Source organism: Ptychodera flava, chromosome 7, assembly GCF_041260155.1.
Source record: "Ptychodera flava strain L36383 chromosome 7, AS_Pfla_20210202, whole genome shotgun sequence".
Lineage (NCBI taxonomy): Eukaryota > Metazoa > Hemichordata > Enteropneusta > Ptychoderidae > Ptychodera > Ptychodera flava.
Window position 1 is genome coordinate 23,470,393 of NC_091934.1, and position 13,666 is coordinate 23,484,058.

General features: G+C 36.2%; 2 protein-coding genes across 2 annotated transcripts in view; one reads left to right on the forward strand and one right to left on the reverse strand.

The window, feature by feature from the left end:
- Window positions 1-13,666, forward strand: part of LOC139136385 (H(+)/Cl(-) exchange transporter 6-like) — a 37,438-nt gene that overhangs the window by 16,392 nt on the left and 7,380 nt on the right. The window contains 6 exon segments of the mRNA XM_070704109.1: window positions 9,106-9,259; window positions 10,093-10,252; window positions 10,473-10,579; window positions 11,198-11,387; window positions 11,685-11,842; window positions 12,306-12,453. Of these exon segments, the coding sequence (XP_070560210.1) occupies window positions 9,106-9,259; window positions 10,093-10,252; window positions 10,473-10,579; window positions 11,198-11,387; window positions 11,685-11,842; window positions 12,306-12,453 (917 nt within the window).
- LOC139137058 (uncharacterized) lies at window positions 1,719-9,071 on the reverse strand. Its single transcript, XM_070705013.1, has 6 exons — window positions 8,478-9,071; window positions 8,009-8,195; window positions 7,396-7,463; window positions 5,912-6,037; window positions 5,169-5,367; window positions 1,719-3,914 (listed from the first exon to the last, which is right to left on the reverse strand). The coding sequence occupies exons 1-4, from the start codon at window positions 8,995-8,997 to the stop codon at window positions 6,009-6,011; spliced, it is 804 nt and encodes a 267-aa protein (XP_070561114.1). The 5' UTR covers window positions 8,998-9,071; the 3' UTR covers window positions 1,719-3,914; window positions 5,169-5,367; window positions 5,912-6,008.

Sequence of the window (13,666 nt, forward strand, 5' to 3'; positions counted from 1 at the left end):
CTGTCTGGGTCAACTTGTATCCCATAAATCCTGCACTTTTATCAATATATACATATATATGTTGTGTGTAGATGTTCAGCAATCTGGGTACAACTTGTATATATATATATATATATATATATATATATATATATATATATATATATATATATATATATATATATATATATATATATATATGTGTGTGTATATATATAGATATCTGGGTACAACTTGTATATATATATATATATATATATATATATATATATATATATATATATATATATATATATATATATGTTGTGTGTAGATGTTCAGCAATCAGTAACAGCAATACCTTTTAGGCTATGCAGTTATTCACTCAAGATAACTTATTGTATATAGGTATGTATCGCATCCAAAAAATGGCCACACCCATTAACATTGAATATTTCACAGAATGATTGTAATTGAGTGAATAAATTCATAGATGATGGCTCTTTCTCTGATACCATAGATAACCCATCTCAGCAAGCCATGCTGGAGTAAAATGAAAATGAAAAGATCCAGGCCTTTCATTCAATGTCCAACACAAACTTGATTTAAACTGAAAGACAACTTTCCATTACCAAGCCAATGGAGCCACATATAATTATGGTAATCCATGGTGGTCAACACATCTGAAGTTGATTCCCCACCAGAATATTCCTGTACAGAGTTCCAATATTTCCAGACAGTAATAAGGATGTACATAAACACTTAGGGTTAGTAGGCTTAAAGCTTCACTGACAATTAAAATATATAAAACAGGATCATTGAATGTCACTGAAAATGGTAGACACATGCCATATTGAGATGCTACATACACATTTTGAAGGTGAAGCCCTACGAATTAACCTCAAAATTTATTGTGGTGTCAACTTCATGAAACTTGGTATATACATTCCGTAATACAGCACCTTTCAAAAAATGAAATAAAAAATGGGGGTCACCACATCCGTTTCCATGGAAATGGAGCATGAAAAGTACTCCCTAAGAACCCGAAAAAATGTAATTTCAAAGTATAGTTCATTGTAAAAGTGTAAAATACGTACAATCTTCTTTATTGTTTTTAAAAATCAATCGATTGAATTTGATACTTTAAAAATATTTGCCTTTTCAGATATTTAACTGTCAATCAAAGAATAAAATGCTATTTGAAAGGGAGATGATGGAGAGTTTAGGAATCAACGATTTTAAATTTACAGCTGACTATTTTCTACTGGTGTCAAATTCATGAAAATTCATAAAATGAAACTTTACTGTATGCTAATCATAATACAAAATTAAAAATAGGGTGTCACCACGCTAGTTTTAAAGATATATTCCGATTTCTTACCGAGAATCACTGAATAAATCGCCTCTAATTGGATTTTGAATGCATGTGCCGAAAAAACGAGTAACCTAGGGGGTCATATTCACAATGGGTCAAAGGTCAATGGGGTACTCTTTATACTAACATTGAAGTGAATCATCCACACAAAGGCACTCTCTTGAAATTTGGGGCCGAATAACTCCAAATTAGCCTAAATCTTCATTTTACAAGGCCCCCTAGCATGGTAATTATTTGATGGGGGTTCATAGTACAGCTGCAAACTATATCAGTTTTACACTGAATTTAATGTAGTTGACTGTTGGTATCTTTACACATATTGAATGCCGTCTATTCATGAAAACATTGTCTTCTACTTAAAAAAATACAGAGATATAGACACATGTACATCTTATTTTATTTTTTATTCATTTTTACTTTATATATTCACATTTCTACGCTCTAAATGTTACACATCCAAATAATACAAAAGACACAAAAATGCCCCATCAACTGTCAAACATTACACTGATTGAACTCCTCCCTCGTCATCACAATAAAACACTCTTAGCAATAAAAACCTCCAGAAACTTAACATTTCTGACTCCCCTTTTTGAGGCAATCTCTGATAACAAGTTGTCAATCTAATTTGAAAAAAAAGACCTAGTTTGTAGGCTTATGTACAACAAGCAACCTAACCGCCAATATAGCTCCGCTGTGTTTATGTAGAGAATAACTATTTTTGACACATGTTGATGAAGAAGCTGGAAATCTTTGATAGCTCATTTCAATGGCCAGAAAAAGTGTCTAAAATAGCTGCAAAAATATACAATTGCCAATTTCATCATAATTTGAATATATCACACTGGATCATCCCTGAGAGCATGTCAATCAAACCTATCTGACCAGTAGTTTTTTGATAATGAAATTTTATGACCAAAAATGGCAAAAATTGCCCAAAAAGTGCAAAATTGCAGATTTCATCATTATTTCAATAAATATCATTTAGATCATGTGTAGAAACCAGTGTACCGAATTTCAAAGCTATCAGATGACTAGTTTTGGATATACACATTTTTTTGACCAAAAATGGCAAAAATTGCCCCAAAAATACAAAATTACAGATTTCATTTAATATATACTACTTACTTCATCTGTAGAAACCTGTATACTAAATTTCAAAGCTATTAGACCAGTACTTTTTGAGGAACACATTTTTTGACCAAAAATGGCAAAAATTGCCTTAAAAATGCAAATTTGCATATTTCTGCACAATTTGAACAAATCTGAAATAGATCATCCCAATGTACCAAATATCAAAGCTATCTGACTGGTATTTTTGAAGAAGAAGATTTTTAAAGATTTTTTTACCAAAAACGACAAAAATTGCTCCAAAATACAAATATGCAATTTTCACCACAATTTGAAGAAACTTAAGTGAGGTTAGTCTAAGTAAACTGCATATAAAATTTCAAAGCAATTTGACTTGTGGTTTCTGAGGAGAAGGCAATTGTTGATGGACGACGGCGGACATCAACGGAAAATCAACCTATTTGATAAGCTCCACGTCGCTGACAGCGAAGCTAAAAGGTGAACAAAACTACAGATAAGTTTCTGATATTCACAAATATTTACAAATCATTATGATTTTTACTAATAAAAATCTGACAGTAGTTTGTGTAAACTAATATACTTAACAACAAACTGATATAAATTATTTCTACTAAAGTCAATGCCTTGGTCAGCAAGCTATCCAATGACTGCTTTCATATTAGGTCATCATGGTACAGCTTCCAATCACTACAGGGGCTCAACAATTATTGAAATAGTTATGAACATTTTGAATAATTTTTTCAGATTTAGTAACCCTTGTTACGCCACCACATTCCTCAGTAAATAACCCCCTCAAACTTTCAAAGCCACCCCTTTTATATGCTATATGCAGATGCCTATAGGTCAAACCAGACCCTGCTACTTTCTATGCCATAGATTTACTGAGAGTTTTATTGTTAACAAGACATATCAAGGTACTGTAATTAAAAGATTGTTGCTTTCTGTAATGAAGGTATTGTATCATCCAGTCTGATGTAAAACTGTGTTCTAGAAGAATTGACATCAGAACATTGCAAGTTTTAAGTAATGTTTGTAACATTAATACATCAGCTGTTGCATTATGTGCTTCATACTCCTTGCCAACAAACTTGTTTGTCAGACTTTCCTGAGAATATGATCTCATCCCTGGATAAATTGACCTGAACAATGGCAAGGTGTCAACAAAACCTGCAACAGTTAAAACAAACTGGTTTATCAAAGAACAATCATGCAAAGCATTAATTAAATAGCGACAGTCAAATGATCTAGAATTATGCCCAACTAAAATGCGATTGTCAAATGCCTGCAAAAAATATACAAAAACTTTGCATGCAAGTCTCTTTAGGCACACACTGGACTGCTTTGCCCTTGTAGCATAATTTCCCGTTTTCAACAGTTAGGTGAGTTTTCTCAAATGCAATGCGGCATATAGGTTGGTTTGGCAAAATGTACCCTTCAAACTGTTGTTCACCACTAACAGCTGATAGCTGAATGATCTCAGCAGTTGAATCTGAAAGACAAAAAATGAGGATCTTCAAAAGAAGTGCTTTAAAAAAAAAATACTGCAATTATATGGTATATATATATTTGATCAGACTTGGTATGTACCAGTATGGGTACCAAAGATCAATAGTAAATGTTTTTTTTATCTGTTCAGTGGAGGAAAATTCTACGTTGATTTTATGACAATGATTTCTGTACAGTACAACCTGAAAAAAAAAACAAGAAATATTTAAACCAGAAAAACAGGAAGGACAACAGTCAATAAGGTCTGAAACTTTAGGTATTGGAGGTCAACTTTAGCAACATGCATAGCAGAAACAGCAAGCCCCTCTTAGTTTAAGAATAGACAGCCTTCCCCCCTCTACTGTCTATGTTTTGAGCAGAAAATGACTCAAGGTCAGTGGGGTTGGCCTGTTTCTTACTGGCATGCCATAACTCCTGCACATTTGCAGGATTTCCCTATTTCTTACCTCATTTGCACATTTTTGACACTGACGTGTTCATTTGAACAATGCCACATTGTCCCACATCATGGGAGCCTTTGTGTGTGACGGACATACATCTGCACATACATACCCACATACATACATACAGACACCACTGACTCATCATATAAGCTCTTTTTGGTATTTATATACAAAACCAAATATGAGCTATGAGAAAAGTACCCTCTCAACTGGGCAGTTATTTTCCGGCAGTCCAGGACACACATTTTGAAACTATTTTTATTCTCGTTGCTACATGCGATTGCTGTCTGCATACGTTCCATTCGATAACACATCAGCTTGCGATTCAAACCGGTCTCTCTGCACCTTGCATGCAGTTACATGTATGTAGCAAGTAGTCTACTATTCAAATCTTATTCTGATCGGAACTGGTTTAACCCTTTCACCCCAGTTCTCTGTGTAGAGGTCCAACTTAACCATTGAAGACAATGGCTTTGGGACATTGTACCATGGTGTTGAAAGGGTTAAAACAATTACCTCGGTCATATGATGTACGGGCCCCGTCCACCGTACAACCTCGGTTCGCAACACCCGTATCAGGGTCATAAAGATTAATTTCTGGATTAATACAAAAAAAGGTAGTTGATACAAAGAACCAGAAATACAGATAAAATAGCATAACAGTTCAGCTCATGTCCCTTTAATGCCAAGTTGTATGGCGTAGCAGTAAGCTATGGAAAACCATGCAATAACGTATGCCAAAAACAAGGCAACACAAAGTAGCACAGTTGATCTAAATCACACATTACACTTACATGCTGATGTAGTTTCAATATCAAAGACAACAGGTGTATACTCTCCACAAGAAACTGGGTTGAGCTTGGGACATAAAACTGGTTCAGGAATCTCTTCTGTCTGGTGTTCGGCTTGTGCAGATAGTGCAATATCTTTTTGATATGTTGCACCTTCCCTAACTTCAGTGGCAGCAATTTTATTGGCTCTCTTTTCTCTTTGCTGCAAACAGAAATAGATGATACAGTGATACTACCCTTTTAATGGGACAAAGTCACTCATTTTTGACATTATTTTGATTATTTTAATTCCTTTGGGATATTATTATGATAGTGTTGTTCTACACACTAAAATTGGCTCAATCTCTAATTGTCACAGCTCAGTTCACACCCTGAATATGAACATAATACCAAAAATTATTTATAGCAGAATTCATGCCACTATGGCCATGTCTAGGATGAGAGTTGAATGGTAAAAACTGGTTACTGAGCATATTTATGTTAACTGGAAAATATAAAAATATTTTAAAACAAAACTAAAACAATTGAAATAATGTCAAAAATGTGTGACTTTGTCCCTTTAAAAGTATCATATGCTAGGACAGAACATCACTTTTTGATGCAATATTAAATAATCTATGATTCAATCAATAATTGTGGCATGTCTGTGTTTACAACTTATACATTTGCCATGTACAAATGATTGCAGGCTTCAAAACTTGAATTTTGAAGGCAATTACATAGTGATCCTCCAAATAGAAACACACCTTAATTCTCTTCAGCTTTCCAATTTTTGATTTAGTCTGTTCAGTCATATTCACTGTTTTCTTATCCAACATTCTCCCATAAATTTGGCAGCTTCTGCTAGGGGACAACATATTCTCCTTGTGCACCTGAAGAGAAAATGAGACATAACATTTGGTACAAATCCATTTTTTATTTGGGATGCCATGTACTGTCCACATTCATTTATTGTTACTGGCGTTCGTGTGTGTTTATTTCATTTTCCTGTCAAAAGCCACCTACAAGTAGACCCTTGAAAATGTAGTATTATCATAAGAAGTCTCGAACATGATACTAAGTAGAGACCATACAGAACACTAACTACAAACCTCACAGCCATTACCAACCTGACTAATGTATGTATGACCTAAGTTCTTCTGGGCTACCGCAGCAGCAACACGAAAGTTGAAGCTGGTTGAGCCACTATAGTGTTTGGCCTTTGGTGCTTTGGATGAAATGACCATGTTCATGTTTTCATTTGCTTGAGATGATCCTATCCTAGCAAGTTGTTCAGCATTTGCTATGTATGTTTTCATGATCTCCTCTAAATCCTCCCTGAGGTCTTCTCCACAGAGATCTTTGCCATATGGAAGACTCTTATGCTTGTAAGTACTGGGGTTTGTTAGATAGTTACACCACTCTATATCACAATGGACATGGTCTCCAAATGCATGAGGTACTATTGCCCTAAGATTTTTTTCTAAACCTCCAGGATTGCTATTATTTTGAGCTATAGCATAGTTAAAACATTTCTGAAGGTAATTAATTACTTTAGTTGACAACTGACTGTGCTTCTTTTCTTCTTTAAGTTTGTAGAGTTTGTTAGTAAATCCTTTCTTTGTATGATTATTATCTTTATTTTTTACTATATCAGGCCTGACTTCTGCATGCAATTTAGCCATTGTTGTGGTGTCATCATCCATTGTCACACTGTCTATTTTCACTATCTGTTCTACTTCTTTCACTGTCTCTACAGCTATGCTAGCTTCCATAGACTTCGCGCTACCTGACCAGTTCTTATGACAATCATGCTGTCTGGCTTTCTCACCCTGCTGTTCTGCTGAGTCACAGATCCACACATCCTACACTGCTTGCATCTAGTGCTATATGCTACTACTTTTCCTGTCTGTCTGCCTATTAGTGTTCCATGTCCTACATAGAAATGTACATACATTATCATCTAACAAACTGTAAAGCATGTGTGCTGTTGTGTGAAACTCAAACATACAGTTTATCTTCAACAAGTAATTGTGAATCCATACACTAACATGACAATGCCGTGCCAAGTTTGTTGCTGCTGATTTAAAGAGATGACATACTACAGAATAGAAGCAAAAGCGTGGAAAATTCAGTTATCTGCGTCAGTCACTTGTTGCATTGAAAGCCAAATCTTAAACAGAACACTATTTTACATTCTATGATTTTTGGAATTTTATTCTTAATGTTTGTAGACCTCCAAGCTACTTACCAGACAAACTTTTATAATCTCGTCCGCTACCCCTCTTCTGCCATCCTCCATCAAAAGAAACATCAATTCTGATGAGAAAAAAAAAGATACACATATGAGATGTGATATGACAGACTAACCCTAAGAAGTACAGTGACTGGTCAAGCTAACTGTGATTCAGAGATACTTTTTGTTATGAGGTTAGATAAAGCAGGGGCAAGTTTGGTGAATGATTTTCTTATTAAAATATCAATATACCTTGTATTGCTAAGATATATAATGAATAAAGTCACTCACACCTGTTTTGATTTCGACTTGTTCCAGTTTACTAGTTTCAAACAATAGCAATAATAGCTTACAGACATTAAACACAACAGCCCCCCCCCCCCTCAAGATAGGAGCAGGTAGTCAAACCCATGCCCCTACACAAGACCTCTCTAGCTAACATAGGTTTGCTAACAAGTCAACTAATTCAGCTGAATGAAACAGATGATGAACTAATTCGGAGTTTTTCAACGATCTGATTGGTACTTATGGGTTTTTGGGTGGGTGCCCTTGTCACCTTTGTTTCCAAAACTTTAATTTTGTGTTTACACCATAGACAGTATCTCTACTGTCTAATGTTTACACTTACCTTGCCTTCTTAGAATTTGAAATTTCACCTCTCAAAGCATGCTCACAAGATCTCTTTGCAACCTTAGTAATTGCTTCCCCGGCTGCTCTCTCCTTTCGTTTCAGTGTCTTCTCGTGAATAGTTGGAAGTGATATTGATGAAAACAGGCTGTTGACATGTCTCTCACCTATGCCTGCATGGATCATACCTGGTGCAAAAATGATGTGAAATCAATACATGAGAAAAAAACGACATAAAAGATTCATTTGTGTACACATTTCAACAAATACTTGCACCAAAATTGAAAATGATTATATTGTTAAAGAACAAAAACAGAACATTTTAGTTCCCGTTTAAAGACAGGCGGATGACAGGGAATGGATATGTGAAACCATTACAGTAATTGTTACCCGACTGGTCATGGCAAAATGCCATGTATGAAAATATATTCGTACAATTACAATAAGTTGAGAATAATTACATGGCATACCTGTGGCTATCTTTGTGTTTATATCGAATGCTGACATTCCGTACTTCTTTCCAGCTGTCCGGCTTGTTTTACTTGTGTATACGTTGTTGAAAGTGCCGCAATGTTTACACGGAACGTGCAAAATGCTGCCTCCCCCGTATTTAGTCTCGCCTTCACAATTTACCAGACGCAGATGGTTTCGGCACAAACTGCAAGAGTCGAGTCCTTGGGCAAGCACCCCAAGATTGACGAGCCTCACACCTTCATCCCATGGAATTTCTCTGTTCATAATCGGAGGCGTTGTTACATCATCGTCGCCTGTACTCGTCGTACTCGCATAAACAGACGTACTGGGAGTCACGTTGAACGTCCCTGGAGCGTCTCGATTTTGGTACTGACTGGCCAGTAGTGTTTCTGAAGCCTTATCGCGCCATGATTTTTCACCTCGCGACAAAAATTTTCCGCTTTTACTAGATTTTGGTTTCATACTTATCGTAAAAGACGTACACATACCTTTCTCAAAATGGCTAACCTGAAACATATTTCTGTCAAGCTAGGGAGTTTACTTGCGCAGAAACGTATGCGCAAGAGAATTCGGCGTGCTTAACTTTGAAGCTCACTGTATAATTATTTTCAATCATCTTGTTAGGTGCCTTCAGTCTTCCTACCCTTGGAATCTTCTTCATGTTGTTTTACATCCTGGCTTGCTGGACCTACGGAATACTGGTTCCCAGCGGTCTCTTCGTTCCGTGTCTTCTCTGTGGAGCTGCATACGGAAGATTTGTGGGAAATGTCCTGCAGAGGTCAGTTCACCTCAAGGTTTCAGGATCTTAGCCAAGGGAGCATGACTAAATGATTTCAAAAAATATTGTATCATCATCAGCTGGTTCTGTAAAACCTCAGTAGCATTGTAACAGGCAACCAGTGTACACCTAAAACATGTACAAGTATCAGTACTAGCAGTAATAGTAAGTTCGGAAAAAGGAAAACCAGCTACTTGTGGTATTACTAACAGTGGCTGTATGTCTTTGATACCGTTATAGTGGTATGCGTTGAACCATTGACAATATGGAAACTAGTTATACTGTCTAAATTTTGAATTGCCAACACTTTTAGGTGTAGCAACATGTATTGTCTAAGCAGTAGTATCAGTCAGTAACAAAGAAATCAACTACAGTATGCAAAAATTGAAACATTGTCTGGAAGGAGGTCACATTTAATCAAAACAACACTGCACATCCAGCTAACTGTCCAGAACACATCATTTACAAGCTTCATTTGTGTGGATCAGGTGGTGTTGTTTTGACTACGTCTGACCTCTTTCCAGACAATGTTTCAACTTTCACAGAGTTTATTTCTTTGTTATTGACTGATATTACCACTAGACAATAGTTATGTACACCTGACAGTGATGGCAACTCCTCAGTCTAGACAGTAAGTCTAGTTTGTGTATTGTCAATGATTCAATGCAAACCACTGTACTTTGTAATTCACATGATTATACCAGTCATAATCTGAAATGATACAACTTTGCCTTTTACTTATTATTTCTTCAGTTTGGATTGTTTGCCATCTACTATTTTCCTATAAATCATATGATCATCTTTCAAAAAAAATGCTCGCTTTTCATTGGCAGTTTCCTTGGTTACAATCGCATCTATTCTGGCACCTTTGCCCTGATTGGTGCAGCAGCTTTCCTTGGGGGCGTGGTTCGAATGACAATCAGCTTGACAGTTATCCTGATAGAATCCACCAATGAAATCAGTTACGGATTTCCAATCATGGTAACCTTGATGGTGAGTGATTCATGATTTTGTCACCAGTAGTGGACTTTCAAGTCATATGTTGATATGGCAAATTTTCTCAAAGTTGCAAAAATGCTTTTGCATATTATGCAAATCATCAATACATAACCTCAAAAAAAATCTGAAGAAACACTATTCCTTTAGTCTTTTTTTGTGTTAGTAACTTGATATTGTATAATCATTTAGACTTTTTCAATATTCTTGTTGCTAGGTTGCCAAGTGGACTGGAGACCTATTCAATGAGGGTATATATGACATTCACATTGAACTGAAAGGTGTTCCGTTGCTTGGATGGGAAGCTCCACAAAACATGCACAGGTATGTACTTGGGGGAATAAAGATTACTGATAATAAGATAACATGCAATTTTGTCTGGATTTATTTCTTATCTTTATCAGTGCTTTTACTGTGGATGGGGTCCTTGATTTAATCATGTGGATATACGGTAACATATCTGCTGTTCCTTTGTATGTGTGCACTGATGACAAGGGAAATACCAATATTAAAGTAGTATTGGCATCAAAAGTGAAAGACCTAAGCTTTCACTCAAAATTTCCTCAATGAAACTTTCAACCAAGGTACCAGAGGAACAAAAACCTAACTTATATCAATATTTGAAATTCAAAATGACCACTATCCCTGTGTCCACTGCATGGGGAACAAAATAAATTGTCAGCACACAAAATTGACTGAGCAAAAAGCCCTGAATAAAATTGTCCTCAGCTAATTTCTCTTGTGTATGACAGGTTTAAGGGCTGATAAATTCATTGATTCTTGTCAAAAAAATAAGTTTGATAACCAAGCTAAACAAAGCCATGAAATAGCTGATTTCAAATAAGTTGGCATATATATTGAAGGAAATATGGAAAAATGAAATGAACAGATCACTCACACATACCGGTATGTATCTCAATGACGTGGTATCTCCTTTCACAGTTTACGAGCCCACGAAGTGATGGATACAAACTTGGTGTACGTCTACCCGCACACCAGAGTGCAGTCCGTGGTCAGCATTCTGAGAACCACACGACACAACGCGTATCCAGTCGTGACAGAGACGGTCGACAAATCTCTCGAGAGGTCCGTCAGGTCCAACACTCTTGCCAGCCAAAATATACAATTTAAGGTAAGAAGGTACATGTATGACATACAAGCCGTGTGCAAAAACATTCTGTCAGTTTTGGCTATAAATATCTGTGAAGACCTTTCTATTACAGTGAAAGCCAGCTGAAAATGAACGATGAAATTAATGTGAATCTTATCTCACTTATGTTGTTAGTCTATGAAGTTGTTTCAAAGTTTACTACAGGACCAGAAATTGCAGAAATTCTCAACATTATTCTCATTATTTTAGGGAGAATCAAAAATAGAGTAATAGAATTTGGATATGTTCATGATTTGTTTGTGTGTGTTTGTTCTATAGAAGGAAAACACGTTAACTAGAGCAGCTGAGGTCAGAAGACGCACACTGTCGCAGAGTTCAGTGGAAATGAGGAGGAGAACCAGCAGTGGTGCTTCAAGGTCAGGAGCGAGGCGAGTTGTCGGCGACGATGAAGACATCGACAAACTCCTTGTAGCTGGGTATGTGGTCATGAGCACATTGCTTTTGATTACCGTTTACTGAAAAAGATATGCACAAGAAATGCTAAATGGAGGATTAATGATGTTAATAGGGGTTGAGCTTTGACAAGGAGGCCCTGGTTGTTTAAGAAGATGAAAAGTTTGACAGAATAGGAATTGTTTTCTATACTAAGAAATGAAATTAAAATGAGAAACCACAAAAAAGATAAAGAGCTTAGTTTCTGTATACCCTTACAAAGCTGGCCATTTATACTTGAAAGAATTATCCATATAGGCATAGTTGCCTGCCATAAGTCTACAAATAAATTTAGAACAGGGTTGGGAAAAAATCCATCATAATTTTTTGTCCACAGGTGGCGTATGACCAGTATCAAGGTAAATGCAGTGGTTGCACATATACTATGCTTGCTATTATTGACCATAGATAATTTCTTTTCTAAATGTTGTTTCCATTTTTTTGCAGACGACCTGAGCCATACAAAGCTTACTATCCTGAAGACAACAGACCCTTGGAGGAAGAATACAAGCCACTCACATTCCATGGACTGGTTCTCAGATCCCAACTTGTCACCATGCTGGAGAAAGGAGTATGCTATCCGGAGGGTACTCCGGTAAGTGCTTTCACATACAGGGTCTGTGCGCTTATGGAAAATCCGTGAATAGTAAAGCCGCCTGGGAAATCCTGGAAAAAATCCTTGAAATGAAAAGTCTGGAATGTTATGGAAAAGTGATCACACAATTTTCAAACATGACAAGATGATCAGTCATGGTATCATAGAACTGATGTGTAAAACCATATATGTAAATGATATATTGTAAAACTGATATCATGAAAATGGTTGTTGAACCTCAAAAAGTCTTTAATGATTGCTGAAAATTTCCTTTAAAGTACTTTAATTTTAGGTGACTGTGAGAGTATGGACGCCGCTCATAGTATATCTGATACAATGAAACTTAGCCTGTGTGTAGGACAGTTGTGATACATCTCTATGGTGTTTCACATAGCGACACACTATAGGGTGCAAAAATTCATCAATTGCTTTCACAATTAACAAAAAGGGTGACCCATCCAGCCCGGTTACATTATCAAGGACAAGCCAAGTTCTCAAGGCGTTGACTGTGTTCAACTGCAGCCATTTCAGAGGGCAGTAGGAAAGCCGTTTCCAGAGATGAAAAGGTCCATTTATCTTGTAAACCATAAAAAAAGATTACTTAACAGCCTTTTTCAGTTATCACAAAAAATGTTGTGCTCACCAAGATGTAGTCTTGGTTCCATCACAGCAGCTTGAATCATGAATCCTTTGCTCCCTGTTGGAATGCCAATCTCCGAATGATGCCATAGTTCACCACAGGGTCAGAGTTCAAAGGGTCAGAGATATTTTTTGAATGTCAATCTCTGCATGATGTCATAGTTCACCAAAGGGTCAGAGTGTAAAGAGCTAAGTTAGAGCAATGGAACTTTTTACAATTACATGTAATATGAGGATACGGTATATATGCTCTTAACTAGTAGCGTCATCATTAGTGAGAAGTCTTTTCATGAAAAATAAAACATTTCAGCTCTACCAATTGTGCCTTCCACATATTGTTGATCAAAAACTCATGTAGAATTGACTTCTGGTGTACATGCAAAATGGCTGCCTTCAAAAACAATTTGTTGTAGTTTGTGTTACAAGTACATATTTTTTGTTGCAATCAGTATCTTAATGATTTTAGTATAAAAGCAAAAATAATTTATACTTTGGATAGAAGGTATTTTTGGGACAATTATTCAAACTGTCAAAATTTTACCATAAATCTTTCTGTCTCAAGGTAGATACAACC

Coding starts and splice junctions, on each gene's coding strand:
- LOC139137058 (XM_070705013.1), bottom strand. CDS start 8,997: ATGTTTCAGGTTAGCCATTTTGAGAAAGGTATGTGTACGTCTTTTACG. Junction 7,464..8,008: donor TCAAATTCTAAGAAGGCAAG/GTAAGTGTAAAC, acceptor TTTTCTCATCAG/AATTGATGTTTCTTTTGATG. Junction 6,038..7,395: donor AGATTATAAAAGTTTGTCTG/GTAAGTAGCTTG, acceptor TTTTCTCTTCAG/GTGCACAAGGAGAATATGTT.